General features: G+C 36.5%; 2 protein-coding genes and 1 pseudogene across 3 annotated transcripts; 2 read left to right on the forward strand and 1 right to left on the reverse strand.

Annotated features, from left to right (window-relative positions):
- Positions 1-3,492: 3,492 nt before the first annotated feature.
- On the forward strand, positions 3,493-5,686 carry LOC120133887 (serine/arginine-rich splicing factor RSZ21-like). Of its 2 annotated transcripts, none has more exons than XM_039150380.1 (6): positions 3,493-3,594; positions 3,780-3,881; positions 4,077-4,165; positions 4,368-4,596; positions 5,077-5,175; positions 5,277-5,686. In XM_039150380.1, the coding sequence occupies exons 2-6, from the start codon at positions 3,793-3,795 to the stop codon at positions 5,281-5,283; spliced, it is 513 nt and encodes a 170-aa protein (XP_039006311.1). In that variant the 5' UTR covers positions 3,493-3,594; positions 3,780-3,792; the 3' UTR covers positions 5,284-5,686. The 2 variants fall into 2 exon arrangements, with proteins under 2 accessions (XP_039006311.1, XP_039006312.1); XM_039150381.1 differs by lacking the exon at positions 3,493-3,594 and adding an exon at positions 3,614-3,636.
- A 5,733-nt stretch (positions 5,687-11,419) lies between these two features.
- On the forward strand, positions 11,420-13,078 carry LOC120134346 (annotated as a pseudogene).
- Positions 13,079-13,860: 782 nt separating this feature from the next.
- LOC120134282 lies at positions 13,861-15,653 on the reverse strand. Its single transcript, XM_039150736.1, has 3 exons — positions 14,893-15,653; positions 14,556-14,794; positions 13,861-14,461 (listed from the first exon to the last, which is right to left on the reverse strand). The coding sequence occupies exons 1-3, from the start codon at positions 15,622-15,624 to the stop codon at positions 13,867-13,869; spliced, it is 1,566 nt and encodes a 521-aa protein (XP_039006667.1). The 5' UTR covers positions 15,625-15,653; the 3' UTR covers positions 13,861-13,866.
- Between the last annotated feature and the right edge of the window lie 358 nt (positions 15,654-16,011).

Here is a 16,011-nt window from a genome sequence, read left to right on the forward strand (position 1 = left end):
ATGTCACTTGCTTGAATGAAATACATCATCCTATTCTTCCAATAGGCATAGTTAACTCCATTGAAGAAGGGAGGCTTGTTGACGGGCATCGAATCGAGACCGGAGTCGACATTTGAAGTAGAAGCCATTGATGACTTGACAATCGATGCAACTCTTCCCGAATCGACTCAAGAGGCGATTAAACCTTCAAATGAGTGAGGCTCTGATACCAATTGTTGAGTTAATCGATCGACAAAATCGGCCAAGGGGGGTGAATTGGCAATTGAAATTTTTGTGGAAGCTTTTGCAGAAAATTGAAAGTAATTGCACAGAGATTTAAAGTGGTTCGACTTTCTCAATCAAAGTCTACGTCCACTACCTTAGCTATCCACACTAAGGATTTTCCAACAAATTCACTAATTTGTTCTTTCTTTTGAGGCCAAAGAGATAACCTTATAACTCCCTCAAGAATATACCTCAATTCTTGATAACACTCTTTCTCAAAGAGAAGATTACAAATTTGCAAACTTACAAGGAAATCCTCACAAGATATATTGTTTGCACAATTCTAGAACAAAAAAAAGAGCACTAAAAAATGAATACAATTAAGTACAAGTAGTGTTCTTGAAAGCAAAATGAATATTGAATGAAAAATAGGCTTGAAATGCTCAAACTTGAGGTTTGATGCTTTCTCTTTGATTCTCTTTTGATTCTTGTTGATTGTTGTTTCTTGTTGTTGATCAATGGCTTCTAAGCTTGTTTAAATACACCTTCAAATGATTCTGAACGTTGGGGATGATTAGTGGAGTCAATAGAGTAGTTTAAGTGTGAAAATAATTAATTAAAGCAGTTGGGAGCTTCAGTGCATCGATGCATACCCTAGGTGCATCGGTGCATCAGTGTAAAATTCAAATATTTTGACCGTTGGACTCTCAGTGCATCGGTGCACTAAGAGTGCATCAAAGCATAAAATGCATTCAATGTTTTGAAAAACCTGAGTGCATCGATGCATGGTCTTGTGCATCGATGCATGTTATGTGCATCGATGCATAAAAAGCATTTGATGTTTGAAAAATTAATTGGTGCATCGATGCATGGATTGGTGCATCGGTGCATCACTTTGAAAAATTGATTTTAGGCTTGATTTTGGTTCAAAATACTTTGTGAAAATTGTTTCAAAAATAGTTTAAGTATAAAACACAATTTTACACATTTAGCAAGGTTTGAAATTGATCTTGAAAGACTTGGAGTAATAATTTGATATTCGAGTAATTAAATCGAATATACTTAGAAAATCATTTATGAAATCTTAAAATTCATTTAATTTAATTTGTTATATCGAATTATCAAAATGTTTTCAACATAAACATTATATAGAAATTCTTACCTTAAAGGCCCAAATAAAGCCTGCCAAAGTGTATTTGGAACCATGACCACGCAAACTTTTTCGGTCCTCAAAGGCAGACAATAACTTTTTCCAGGTAGATTTCCATAGATATGAACCCCACGAAAATAAGTTCCATGCATTTAGGTCATATACCAATAATATTATGTCCTCAGAAATAGGTTGTCTGGCCTCTTTGCCTAAAAAGTCGATATGCAAAAGTAATAAAAGGCATACTCGGACAACATCGAGGTCATCCATCCGAGTAAAACCATCTTTAACAAATAATCTCTTCAAGTCGTCGACGTGTAAACTCGGCTTCGCCTTTTCCAGCTCAGGAAAAACCCTAGATAACCATGATGGGCGGGCGATATTACTAGTGTACCGACCTATACCATCGTGTCCGAAGCGTAGACCAGTGATTAAGCAAAACTCCTCCCGCCCAAAACAAGTATACGCCGGAGGAAAATGAAACCATATCTCTTCATCACCACGTTGTATCCTCTCGGGTAGATCGTTAGTCATGGTCTGAAGAAACAAATAGGTCAACATAGCATCTCCACCCAAATGTTGTACTTTCAGCCATGGCCCGAAGCAAGTATCCTCAAACAATTTTCTTTGTACAGGTGTAAGCATCGACGCAATTGTAGTGGCTAGGCTTAATTTATTCCTTAATGTCAATGAAGCCGAAAAAACTTCTACAAAAACAATAAACATACCAAGTTAGATATACCAAAAACTACAAATTATACACTATAAACAGACATGATATTAAACAGTGAAAACAAAGCCAAATATGTTTCAAACTTGCACGGTATTTACCCAAGTCATTATTCTATCATAGTTCACAAAATGCATCAGATAACATTCTAGAAGTAAGCACTTATATAAACATTTAAAAGGATAACATATAGGTTTAGTGCAGGTTCAAGGACAATATATATGTTTAGTGCAGGTTCAAGGACAACATAAAGAGTAGTAGTTTATTCTTGAAACTTAAATTCGCAACACTGTGAAGTTAGTATTTATCTTTGTTTTTTGGTTGGAATAATGCAATTCATCCAAGTTTCAATTTGAAGAAGAAGAATAGTTTCTGAAACTTAAAATCGCAACGCGAAAATGAAAATTGCAACGCGAAATGAAAATTGCAAGTTGAAACTAAAATCGCATTGCGATTTTCATTTTCGTGTTGCGAATTTAAGTTTCAAATAGTCTTCTGCAAATTGAAACTTGAATGAATTGCATTACTTCAACCAAAAGACAAAAAAAAAGACAAATACTAACTTCACAGTGTTAAAGACTAAACAGTTTAGCAGTATTGGCAGTAACCGAATGAATTTACTAAGCAATCTAAGTGAAACGGTTAATCTATTACTGAAATTACCAGTAAATTTATCATCAATTTAAATATGAAAAATCTAATAATAATACAAAAATTTCAAAATAAAAATAATTAAAAAAACTAACCCTCGATGGTTGATTTTCCATTTCTGATCGTGAATGGTTGTGAGGGTGGCTCTGAGAGATGGAGATAGACGGATTTCGCCGGAGATTGGGACGGATTTCGCCGGAGATGGGGACGGATGTCGCCGGAGAGAGTGAGAGCTGGAGATGAGACTGAGTTTTGATTTAGGGTTTTAGGTTATGATTTGCGATTATACTGTTTACATTTGTGTTGCGAAATTAATATTGTGTTTCGAATTCAAAAATAAAATCCGCATTGCGAAAATAAACGCGCTTTGTGAATTTGACTTCTGTGTTGCGAATTTGACTTCTGCGTTGCGAATTAAATCGCAACGCGAATTCGTAAAATTGCAATGCGATTTACATATTCACGTTGCGAATTTGGAAACTGAGTTGCGAAATTGGAGTTCGCGTTGTGAATTTGTTAGTCATTTTCGTAAATCCAAAAAAAATTGATTAAAATCGTATATTATAAGGTATTTTCGGCCACTGAAATTATTTTCTATTTTTTAAATTATTCTTTATGACGGAAAGAGCATGGATTTGAGCACCTCAATAGAGATATTTCGACCCGGTCCAACAAAACGAAAATGCCATATATTAGGTAGTTCCGATTCCTAGGTCCAGGCCTTTTTACACGCTACATTGTTTTGCCCTTTAAAACCAAAAATCAATTTACAGTTTCTTGTCTTAGGGTTTCCACTTCAATTTTTAATCTCTCCATTTCTCTCTCTCTCTCATCGTAAAAATCCCTATAAATTGTCAAGGTAACTCCTAAATCCTAATCATATTTTCTCCCTCAACTACAGGTATTGCTTCGATTGTTTCCTACAAAAGCCCCTAAATATTCTCTGACCTCTCTGTAACGATCATATTCCTAGGGTTTTCTGTTTCTTTTTCTACTTTTATTGATTTTTACTTATTAGTTGATGCTATTATTTATGCTGTGCAGTGATTTTTCGAGAATGTCTCGGGTTTATGTCGGGAATTTGGACCCTCGGGTTACTGAGAGGGATCTCGAAGACGAGTTTAGGATTTTCGGCGTTCTCCGCAAGTAAATATAATTTTATTTTTCCGAATGAATAAAAATTTATTTTGATGACCTTCATAATTATGTGTTTTAGGTGGTAGCAATGAAGCTTTTGGTTTTTTCTTGTGACGTTCAAAACAAGTTTACCTATTGTTTTAATATATATAACTGTATGTATATATATTGTTTGAATGATTAATTTTGATGGAGTGAATTCAGTGTCTGGGTAGCTAGAAGGCCACCAGGATATGCATTTATTGAGTTTGATGACCGCAGGGATGCTCTGGATGCAATCCGTGAATTGGATGGTGAGTATGTATGTTAAGAGAGATGTCTTTTAAGATTCTTCTTAGTATTTATACAAGCTGGGAATTTGTTTACTACTTGTTTGCAGTATATGGTTTGACTCCGCTTTTTTGTTACGTGCTTCTTAAAATCAATGATGAATTTCTGATCCATCCTGTTTTACTGACCTGGAGTTTGCTTACTGTTTTTATTTTCTCCTTGAAGGCAAGAATGGTTGGCGTGTGGAACTTTCTCACAATTCTAAAGGTGGTGGAGGCCGTGGTGGTGGACGTCGTGGTGGGGGTGAGGATTTGAAGTGTTATGAGTGTGGTGAACCTGGTCACTTTGCTCGTGAATGTCGCTCACGCATAGGTTCACGGGGCCTGGGGAATGGGCGAAGGCGAAGCCCCAGTTCTCCTCGCCGTAGGAGTCCAAGTTATGGATATGGGCGCAGGTGTGTTTAACTGTCCTTACATACATACATTAAATACATTTGAGGCTGTAGGATGAGAGTTTCTGCTGAATCAGGTTTGCAAAGGTGCTTGTACAATGCGATGGTACAATACATGTTATGCCCTTTCTTTTGCTAAGCAAAGGCTTTTCCCCCCTTATTGGTTATCGGTATGAATGATTGTTAATGAATGCAGGATGTATAGATATATATATTCTTGGTTATATAATTGAGGTAAACTTGAGTTGCACTTGTGCCGTACTTATTTAGGCCCTAATCTTTAACTTTTTAACCCTGAAGTGCTCTAAAGTCTAAATACATATTTATGGCTGGGTAATAAGGCTTAGTTTTTTTAAAACTATTTTTCCTGTGTGTGTGCGTGTTTGATTTTTATGATTGTCACCTGAACAAGTGTACACAGATTACTTACAAGATGTACTTGCTACTTTTACAAGCTCATAAAACTTCTATATCATGTGGCAGGAACTACAGTCCACATGGGAAAAGATCTCCTCGACGCCGCAGCATCAGCAGGTCACCTCCATATCGTCGCGCTCATCGTGATTCACCTTATGCTAATGGGTATGTCATTCCTACCAAATTACTTGAATGACACAGGATCTTATTTTTATACTTGCAATGTGGTTCTATATTTGACATGCTTTGTTTAAATTCTTTTGCAGAGATTAAAGCAGGACCTGAACTGAGGAATTCTGGAATATATCTATGGAAAAGATTATGTAGTACTGCTTTAGGAGTTTCTGTGAGCAAAAGAGATTTATTTTATGTTGTTTCGTGACAATAGGGTCTCGTTAGAACTTGTGGTTTTGCGCGGCTTCCACTTGGCAAAGTGTTTCAGCTGCCAAAATGGGTGCATTGGACACCATTCTGTGATGACTTGCTCTAAGCAGCATATGGAACTGGGAAGTCCCTTTCTTCATATTGTTATCTACTTTTATTTATCTGTTACCTTCATATGTTAACTTAGTTATTATGGTAAATTTGTCTTTTTGTGATTTGATGATTCTAAAGGATTTTTATGTTTTGTTTGATTTGTGATTTTGAAGTAAACCAGCATCCTTTCGCCCCTTTACTGCATCTTAGTGCACATGGTTTCCTCACTATTGCTTCTCTGCACCACCTCTTCTACTGTTCGTCGCTCCTGCATGTTGTAGAAGCTTGAGTTGCATGCTGAATTCACTAATAGTAACAAACAGATTTTGGTTGCAACCTTGTTTGTGGTATATGCATCTGCAACAAAGCTTCTAAATCTTTTAAGACGAGGAAGCCAATAATTGGTCTACTGTTAGCTTCTCCGCACTTCGTCATCTACTTCTATGATTGCTTAATATTCAGCCCAAAACTGAATTGTGCAAGACCCCTCCATAGTCGCCCGTCTTCGACAAAGAGTTTGATCTAGGTTTGATCTTTTCTTCCATTGTAGCTGATTTTGGAAGGTGTCAGTATGACTTTTATCATGGTCTTGTCTAGTACTATTTGTTGATGCTGGGTAGGATGCTCGTATATTTGCTTGGAGACATATTTGGCGTCGATGGTATGGAACGTTTTATTTCTGTCATATCTTCGGCATGGAAGCTGCTACAACCTGCAGCAAATACTTTGATTATCATCTTAAGTGATGGATTATCTGCAATTCTTAAAGGTAAGTATCAATTTGCTAGTCTGTCTTGTATATTTGCTTGTCCGTTTTGGTGCTTAATAATGTCTTTTATATTCTGATATGGATAACGGTAAATTGTTTAACTTGCCATTTAGGCCCATTCATCCCTTGTAAATTTGATTGCTGTTTGTGTTGCATACACCAGAGGAGATTCCAGTTGAATGTTAATATAATGCTAGATACAGTTCTCAATAACGTTGAGTGGTGGTTACATTTAACCAGGTGAATTATTTCTACATTCAATAATTTGGATGTGCGATTCAAGTTTCTCAATTCATTTTTTTATGATGGAATTAGCTGTTTATAAATATCATCCTTTTCATCGAGTGAATTTAGATTTTGCTCTATAAAGTTGTGGGGGATCGGATGTAATAAAAAAAAGATTAATAACGCTAGAGAAAGTAAAGAATGATCCGAGTGTAGCCATAGATTGATGCAATCCATTTTCTGAATGTACTTCGACCGTAGCTAGGGTCGTACAAAAAATTCGAATATCCGATTTTGCTAAAAAAATATCCGAAACCGGATTTGAGAAAAATCGGTTTTTTTTAACCGGATCGGATTTTTTTAAACCGGTTATTTTAACCGGTTTGGAGAAAAAAACCTAAATCGGTTTTTTTATCGGATAAAAAATCGGTTTGAAAAAAAATCAATTTTTATCCGGAAAAAAAATCGGTTTGGGTTTAAAAAACTATACGTTAATATAACCGTTTGGGGTGGGGTTTTGTGACTGTTTTTGACTTTTTTTTTCTTTAAAAAATTACCATTTTATCACCTTAAACATGTATAAATAGGTTGGGGATGTATTTGGTTGATTACAACTTTCTCAAATCTTATTACACAATACCTAAACATCTCTCAAATCTTATTTTTGTAATTTTTTGTTCATCATGAGTAATAAGGCTGAATTTTCCGTCGGGGGAAACCTTGAAGTCGTGAGAGTGATCGAACACACTTGAAACAAAGATATTTGAGATCATTACGATTTATGTGAGATGTCAAATGGCTCGAGGAGGGCGCGTTGTAAACTTTGTCTAAAGTTTTTTGCATCGGAAGGAAACACAACGTTGAAGAACCATTTGACAAAATCATGCAAGACACTTCGCTCAAGATCGGATCCTAGTCAATCGAATCTTACACCGCAAGGTGGTGTTTTTGTTTACGACAACGAAAAATTACGAGAAGCGTTTACAAAGTTCGTGATTACAAAAGCATTGCCGTTCGACCACTTTGATGATGAAGATTTCACGACAACAATTCAACAACTAATGCAATCACTTTATACTCAAGTAAGTTGTACTACCCTTAGAAGAGATGCTATAAAAATGTGGCGTACGGTGAGGGAAAAAATGATTTTAGGATTCCAAGAACACCGTTATGGTGTGTCGTTTACATGTGACGTTTGGAGTTCCCCTCATAACACCGGAAATTCTTTTTTAGCCGTTACGTCACATTGGTTATATCAAGATAATTGACAAATGATGAAAAGAACAATCGCGTTTGAATTATTCGGTGAGCCGCATACCGGTGCTAATTTATTTACACTTTTAAAAAGGGTAATTTGTCTTTATAAATTAGAAAATAAAGTTTTTTCTATATCCTTTGATAATGCATCGAATAATACAAACGCGGTTCCAATATTGAAAATATTACTTTCACCGATTTTAGACGGTGCGTTTTTTCATACCCGTTGCGTTGCACACATAATTAATTTATCCGTGCAAGCCGATTTGGAGGTTATTGAGCCGATTAGATTAGAATTTAAAACAATGATAAAATTGGTTCTTTGTAACAACAACAAAATACTAAATGATTATAAACGATTTTGTAAGTCCGTTAATAAAAAAACTTTGGGTCATAATTTGGATTGTCCAACTCGTTGGAACTCAACTTGGATGATGATGCATACTGCCTTAAGGCAAAGGGAAACATTGCAAACATTTCACGATCGGCTTTTCGAGAGGGTTCATGTCCCAAACATTTATCCGGATTCGAGTTGGGAAACTATAGCCAAAATAATCGATTTGCTTGTGGTTTTTAAAAATGTAACAACTTTTTTATCCAGTGTTTATTACCCTACTAGCCCGTTGGTTCTTAATCAAATATTTTTGTTGGCTACCCGACTAAATGACTTTGAATTTGAAACCTTTAAAATATTTTAAGGGGATTCCCCTCATTTTTACTTGTGCCGCCGCTTTAAACCCAACGTTAAATGTTGGCGGGGTTGAAACATTAATTGAAAAAATTGCGTTTGCTTTTAATCTAACCGATGATGAACCCAACTTTGTCCAAAACCAAATAAATTATTTTAACAAATGTTTTCGAGACATGTTTGCAATTTATTTAACTAAATACGTATCAAGTAGTGTAATATACGATCAAATGAGAATGAATGCGGAATCATCTAGTAGACGTCCAAGTAACATAAATTTGAATCTTTTTAACACTCTTGTAAATTCACAATCCAAACGATCACATACTAACACTCCAAGTAGCGAGTTGGGAAATTACATGTCATGTAATTTTCTATCAAAAATGACATTTGAAGAGTTTGAAAGTTTGGATATTTTAGCTTGGTGGAAAGAAAAGGAAGCACAATTTTCGATTCTAGCCGTCATGGCCCGTGATTTACTAACCGTCCAAGCTTCTACGGTAGCTTCGGAATTCGCTTTTTCTGTTAGTGACAGGGTTATATCGCAACGGAGATCAAGACTAAGTCCCGAGTCGGTGGAAGTATGTATTTGTTTAAAGGATTATTTGGATGGAGCGGCTCGTAAGCAACATATCACCACCCTAGAAGATGCAATTGATGCCGATTAGGAAGCAAACTTACACATTGAAGAAGTCGAACTTGGAATATCCCCTCCAAACGAAGAAGGCGAAGATGATGAAGAAGAGATGGCAATGTAGTTTATTTTTAAACTTTATTTCAATTATCGTAAATTTTGTTTCAATTATCGAACTTGAAGTTTTTAAGTATTTGAATTTATCAAACTTGGAAGTTTTTAAGTATTTGAATTTATCAAACTTGGAAGTATTTAAGTATTTCAATTATGTTGAGTTAATCGATCGACGAAATCGGCCAAGAGGGGGGTGAATTGGCAATTAAAATTTCGGTGGAAGCTTTTGCAGAAAATTGAAAAGATTTGTACAGCAATTTAGAGTGGTTCGACTTTCTCAATCAAAGTCTACGTCTACTACCTTAGCTATCCACACTAAGAATTTTTCGCAAATTCACTAATTTGTCTTTCTTTTGAGGACAAAGAGTAACCTTACAAACCCTCAAGAATTATATCCCAAATTCTTGAGAAAACTCTCTCCCAAAGAGAACAATACAAATTTGCAAACTTACAAGGAAATCCTCACAAGGTAGATTGTTTGCACAATTCTAGAACAAAGAAAAGAACACTCAAAGATGAATACAATTGAGCACAATATGTGTTCTTGAAAGCAAAATGAATATTGAATGAAAATAGGCTTGAAATGCTCAAACTTGAGGTTTGATGCTTTCTCTTTAATTCTCTTTTGATTTTAGTTGCTTGATGTTTTTTGTCTTTGATCAATGGCTTCTAAGCTTGCTTAAATACACCTTGAATCACTTCTGAACGTTATGGATAATTAATGAAGATAATATAGCCGTTTAAGTGTGAAAACATTTAATAAAAATGCTTGGAGCGTGGGGGGAATTTGTACCCTCTCATAGGGAATCGGTTCCTTAAGTGTAAAATTCAAATATTTCGACCGTTGAATAGGGGGGAATCGGTACCCCCTATGGGAAAATCGGTTCTCTCCGAGCATTCTGGAAATCTCAGAGCCAAACCATTCAGGGGGAATCGGTACCCCCTTGGGGGGAATCGGTTCCCTCTGAGCAATATGGAATTTTTGGCTTTAAAATGATTTGAAATACTTTGAAAGATTATTTTAAAATTGTTTTAAGATTAAAACTTAATTTTACACTTAAGTAAGGATTAAAAATGATTTTTGAAATATTTGGAGTAATGTTTTGATATTCGAATAATTATATCGAATATACTTAGAAAATCATTTGGAAAATCTTAAAATTCATTTAACTTAGTTTGTTATATCGAAATATCAAAATGTTTTCAACAAATTATCATAAACTTTGTTGCAATTGATGACGATGTAATTTTAATAATATTAAAATCGGTTTTTTATAATCGGTTTTTTAACCGGTTTTTTAAAAAAATCGGTTTTTTTAAAACCGAAACCGGTTACACCGGTTAGGATATCTGGCCCTCCAAACAGATTAGAAACCGAACCGGTTATTTTATAAACCAATTTTTTTTCTATAGGAAAAAACCGGATCAGATAAAAATCGATCCGGATCGGATTGAAATCCGACTTCTGTGCAACCCTAGCCGTATCTAAACGAAGACCCAAAATACTTCATGAGCTTTAACACAATCATGGCAGTACAAATAACGTATGCATGAAACGGAAGATTGGGCCATTGAATTCAATGAAGTAGTAATATGTCAGAACTCAGTTTTCAACAACTAGCGGTCAATTATGTTTTTCCACGAAATTTCCAAGCCCTCATGCTTAATAATTAAGAACATACGATTCATGATACACAAATTTCTAAACATGGACAGGGAGTCCCCTCAAATTATGTTGAAAGAGAAGTTGAGTTCCTTGATATACTCAATGAGACTCTATCAATTCCCTCTGAAAGTTTCAACTTTGTTGATGGTGGTAATATTTGGATTGGTGTAGTTATTGCTTTTCTGATTTAAATGAAGAGTTATAATCGATATTTCAGGGCGCCGTTAAAGGTAAGCGACTGGATGCGCGACACAAATTATCTCACAATAATATTGGTTATAACTCTGTCTAAATTAAAAAAAAAATGTTACCAACAAACTTAATCTTCACCCTTTTTACGCCCATTCCTTCATTGTGTTCTACTCGAAGATCATCGTCCAGAAATTGCTTCCTGCTTGATACATTCACTGGACGTATATTTAGACTAGGACTCATCGATTACCGTCCGCGTTGCCGATGAGCCTATTTCTATGGAAACTCTCAACTGAATTCAATTTTGTCTTCTTTATTTGGGACCATGAGTTTAGTTATCAACCAGGATTGTAAAAGATATCAATATATCCACAGTTGAGCATTTTCTTAAAAATTAAAACTACGAGACATGGGAACAACAAAATTGGCTCAAAACCCACGACAAGCCATTAGAATAGTAGAGGATATAACCAAGAACAATTCAAACCTAAATCAACCCAGTTGGTCTTACATCCTAAGAAACCACCTTTCTCAAGGAACTCCCGATCAAGTGCTTTATTTACACACCCAAATTCGCCAACAGGGACTCTACAGTTTAGGCCTTGTTCCTTTGATATTCAAGGCATGTGCTTCTGCTTCAGCTCAAACTTATGGGAAATCTTTGCATGCCGAGTCAATCAAATTTGGGGTATCCGTCGATTTACATATCTCCTCGTCACTGCTGAGCATGTATTAAAGATGCAGCAATTTGATTGATTCCCGGAGGGTGTTTGATGAAATGCCCGAGAGAAATGTGGTGATATGGAACGCGATGATCGGTGGGTATTTGAAAAACGGGGATAGAGAATCTGCATTGTATTTGTTTGAGAAGATGCCTATTGGAAGAAATTCTGTGACTTGGATTGAGATGATCGATGGGTTTGCAAAGAGTGGAGATACTTTAAGGGCAACAAGACAATTTTTCGATAAAGTACCATTAGAGTTAAGAAACGTGGTGACTTGGACGGCGATGGTTGACGGGTGTAATGCAAATGGACAATTAGAAGCTGCAAGGGAGATTTTTGAAATGATGCCAGAAAGGAATTACTTTGTTTGGTCATCAATGATTTCTGGGTTTTGTAAAAGGGGTGATGTTAAGGAAGCAAGGATTTTTTTCGATCGAATCCCTGTTAGGAATTTGGTTAATTGGAATTCGATGATTTCAGGGTATGCACAAAATGGGTTCTGTGAGGAAGCTTTGGAACTGTTTAGGAGAATGCAGAATGAAGGTTTCGAACCCGATGAAGTTACATCACAAGTGTTTTATCTGCTTGTGCACAGTTAGGTGAATTAGATGTTGGGAAAGAAATCCATTATCGTATTAAGACGAAAGGAATGAAGGCTAATCAGTTCGTTTTGAATGCTCTATTGGATATGTATGCCAAATGTGGCGATTTAGGCCAAGCGAGGTCGATCTTTGAACGAATGAGTCACAGGAAAACCGCCTGCTGGAATTCCATGATATCGGGTTTTGCCATTCATGGAAAGAGCAGAGAAGCTCTAGAGTTTTTCAAAAGAATGGAAGAGTCGATGGAGATGCCGGATGCCATAAATTTCCTTTCGGTTCTATCAGCTTGTTCCCACGGCGGGTGTGTAGATGAAGGGTGGGAAATTTTCTCCAAGATGGAGACTTACGGTATCGTGGCAAGCATCAAACATTACGGTTGCTTAGTCGACCTTCTGGGGCGTGCTGGAAGATTGAAAGAAGCTTTCGACTTAGTCAAGAGAATGCCGGTGAAGCTGAATGATGTAGTTTGGGGGGCTCTGCTCGGCGCTTGCAGAATTCATATGGATACTAACATGCTAGAACAAGTGATACAAGAAGTTGTTGGAGTGGATAATGACTTGGATTCGGGGGATAATTCACATCATGTGCTGCTGTCAAATATCTATGCAGCTTCAGACAGATGGGAGAAGGCTGAAAAAATGAGAATGGAAATGGTGAACAAGGGGTTTCAAAAGATTCCAGGACTCAGTTATATTATAACCAGTCATACGGAGAAGTAAATTATCCGATCATAAGACTTCGATCATAGTTCAAATATACACAATTTTATTTTTATTATGATCCAATTATACACGTTTATAAACCTTTATCCTAAAAAGTTCTCTCCTTTCCATTTTTCTTTGTTGTTTGATAGGCGACGACATTAATCTTGGTAATAGTGGTCAATCACATGTAGTCCTTGTTTCATTTTATTTTTTATATCACATTTTTAATGACAATTTCCTCAGGTTTATTATGACAAGTTTTTTTTTATCTTTTTTATTTATCGTTTGGTTGCACTTATCGTTCAAGTTTTTCGTTGTTATCCTATTGATCTTTCGTGCCTTAGATTTTCTGATTGGATTTGGATACGATGTTTGCATTTAGAGATAATTTTCTCATGACACTTAACTTTGATTTGATACTGTTGATTCATTTGTCGATGCAATCAGATCTGCTCGTAGTTATCTTTTGTTCGAGTTTCTTTTAGATTTCTTTCTAATTTTTTATGTCAACGATTATAAGAATATGAATTGTGATCATAAACCTTCATTGTAATTTTAGATATTTTTTATCTTTTAATAAAATTAATTACTTCTATTTGTATACAAAAAGTTGTACACATTTATACTAATAATAAATATATCAATTCATCTTATATTACGAGTGAGTGAAACAATCAATTAATAAAGAAATAATATTACATAAAGTCTTGTGCATTATGCGAGACAGATACAATCCCAGAAATGATTGGAAATCGAACGATGGCAAAAAAAACCCTTGAAAAGTGTAATATAACCTTACCAATTCAAGGATTCTTCACCTTAATCCTTAGCTTCCTAGATATTTGTGTTGCTTTAGGATGAACTGGCTGCTTGTTCCCATCACTCTGTTCTACCTCTACCCAATTAATAACCTTCAGTATCAGAGACTGTGCTACTTTCCCTTTACATTTCTTCATACCATTCTCCAAAGTTTTCTCCAGGAACTCCATGAACCAATTCCCTGCTTCAGTTTCTATCTGCTTCCCCAATGCTAATGTATTGCTTAAGCTACACGATAATGGTCTCTTGTTTTCGTCATTCTCGTCAATAGCTTCATGGGGCAGCATGGCGAGGGGATTTGATCTTTGGACCTTCCCCGAGTTTGTTTTCGGCTCGGGAAAGGCTGCAGTTGACTCATACAACTCTGGTTCCTCGGTTTGGTCCATGGAGTTGTGCGCAATTTGATCCAAGATTGCATGCGTATCTTCACCTTTTGAGTTATGTGCCATTTCGGTTGCACCTTGAATGGACATTATATCACCCATGGCCTGAACAATTTGTTCGTGAAACTCGAGAAACCGATCTAAACATGCCGCTGGAGCATCTGGATCTGCCGACTTGCTCATGTTGGAAAACATCCTGCAACTCCAGCCAAAGTATATAATTGACCTTAGCAGCCATAAAACTTCAACTTGGAATGAAGAAAGAAGAAGATGGTTTTAAAGTGTATTACTTGAGAGAGCGGACTAAACTATCAATGGCTTTAGCATCTCTTAGTGCTAGAAGAGCAATCTTCTGAGCCTTCTCTCGGTGCTGCATGGCTTCCTTGCTCAACAAGCTAAAATTTCCGGTCAAATTCATGGCTATACTTTTGCTATTATCAAACTGAGATTGCGGTCGTAGTACATCTTCACCCATATTGAGGGAAGCAGCTCGGCGTAAACAGGGCGGTGGGGTTGAACTTTTCGTGTCCTGCAAGCGAAGGAAGAATCACTTAACATACAATTGAGTTGAATAATGAAAACAATTAAACGAACATCGATCATTGAAAAGGGGAACAATGTACCTACAGATGAGTTGAGAGGACTGATCGGAATCCGTGGCTGTCGATGGCAGACGCTTTTGCTCCGAGGAAACTTCGAGGCAGAAGAAGGCGCTATGCAGCTTTTCCTAGCCAACAACCCTCCACCCAAAGAACACCTTACACTTGCATTAACACTAGCATTCCCATCTTTCGCTACCTTTCTTATCATCGGAGACATCATCGAATTTCTCACCGAATTAGACCGCTGTTTCACCGGAGTACACTGATCGAAATGCAACCGAACCGGCTTTGGAGCCAAAGGAGAATAAATCACGTCGCTTGCACTCCCATTAGCCCCCCTTACCCAAGATCCTCTTCTATGTTTCTGCTCAACTTTTTCCTCCTCCCTTTTAAAGCCCGTTAAAGGCTCTGGAGTTCCGACAATGGGGTGTCTTCCGGGGAGAGGGTTTGCACCCTTAACGACGGGAACAGGAGAACTAGGCTCCAAACTATCAACATAAATGAACTGCCCAAGTTGCATTTTGTTACTAAGAACAAAATCTTCTTGGTCAGAAGGAAGACTAACGTAAATTGAATGCGAAGAATCCGAGACCTTGATGTAAAACCCATGTTTAGGCCACAGGTTCTCCTCATCGAGATCGGCCGGTACGATATCAGTGACCTGCAAAAGCGAGCTTCGATGTTCGCCGGTTGGTTTTACTCCGGTGGTCATCCCATTAAGTAACTTCAGCAGAATCCCAGATTCCAAAGTTGCCATAATTTTCCCGATCAAAAGAATCGTCGAAGATTAATGAAATTCAATGCATGAAAAGAGGTGGTGGACGATGTTTTATAAATCGTAGAAAGAAATGTGTTATTTTAAAAATTTTGGAAAATTTGGAACGTTGTGGCAACGGTCGTATGGTGGAGCCGTCCCGTTTGAATTATGCAAATTCGAAAGCGAGAAGGCAGGTACATAACGCCGTTTCTTTAACTTTATATACAATCCTACGCCATGGATTTTAGATGAATTTAGAGATTAAAATATCTTAATCTCTTCAAAATTACTACTAAAAAAATTATATATAATTATAATTATTGAAAAAGGTATTAATTATAATATTTAAACTAAAATTTAATTATCACGTTATTTTTATTTGTATTT

Source organism: Hibiscus syriacus, unplaced genomic scaffold, assembly GCF_006381635.1.
Source record: "Hibiscus syriacus cultivar Baekdansim isolate YM2019G1 unplaced genomic scaffold, ASM638163v2 tig00110597_pilon, whole genome shotgun sequence".
Taxonomy (NCBI): domain Eukaryota; kingdom Viridiplantae; phylum Streptophyta; class Magnoliopsida; order Malvales; family Malvaceae; genus Hibiscus; species Hibiscus syriacus.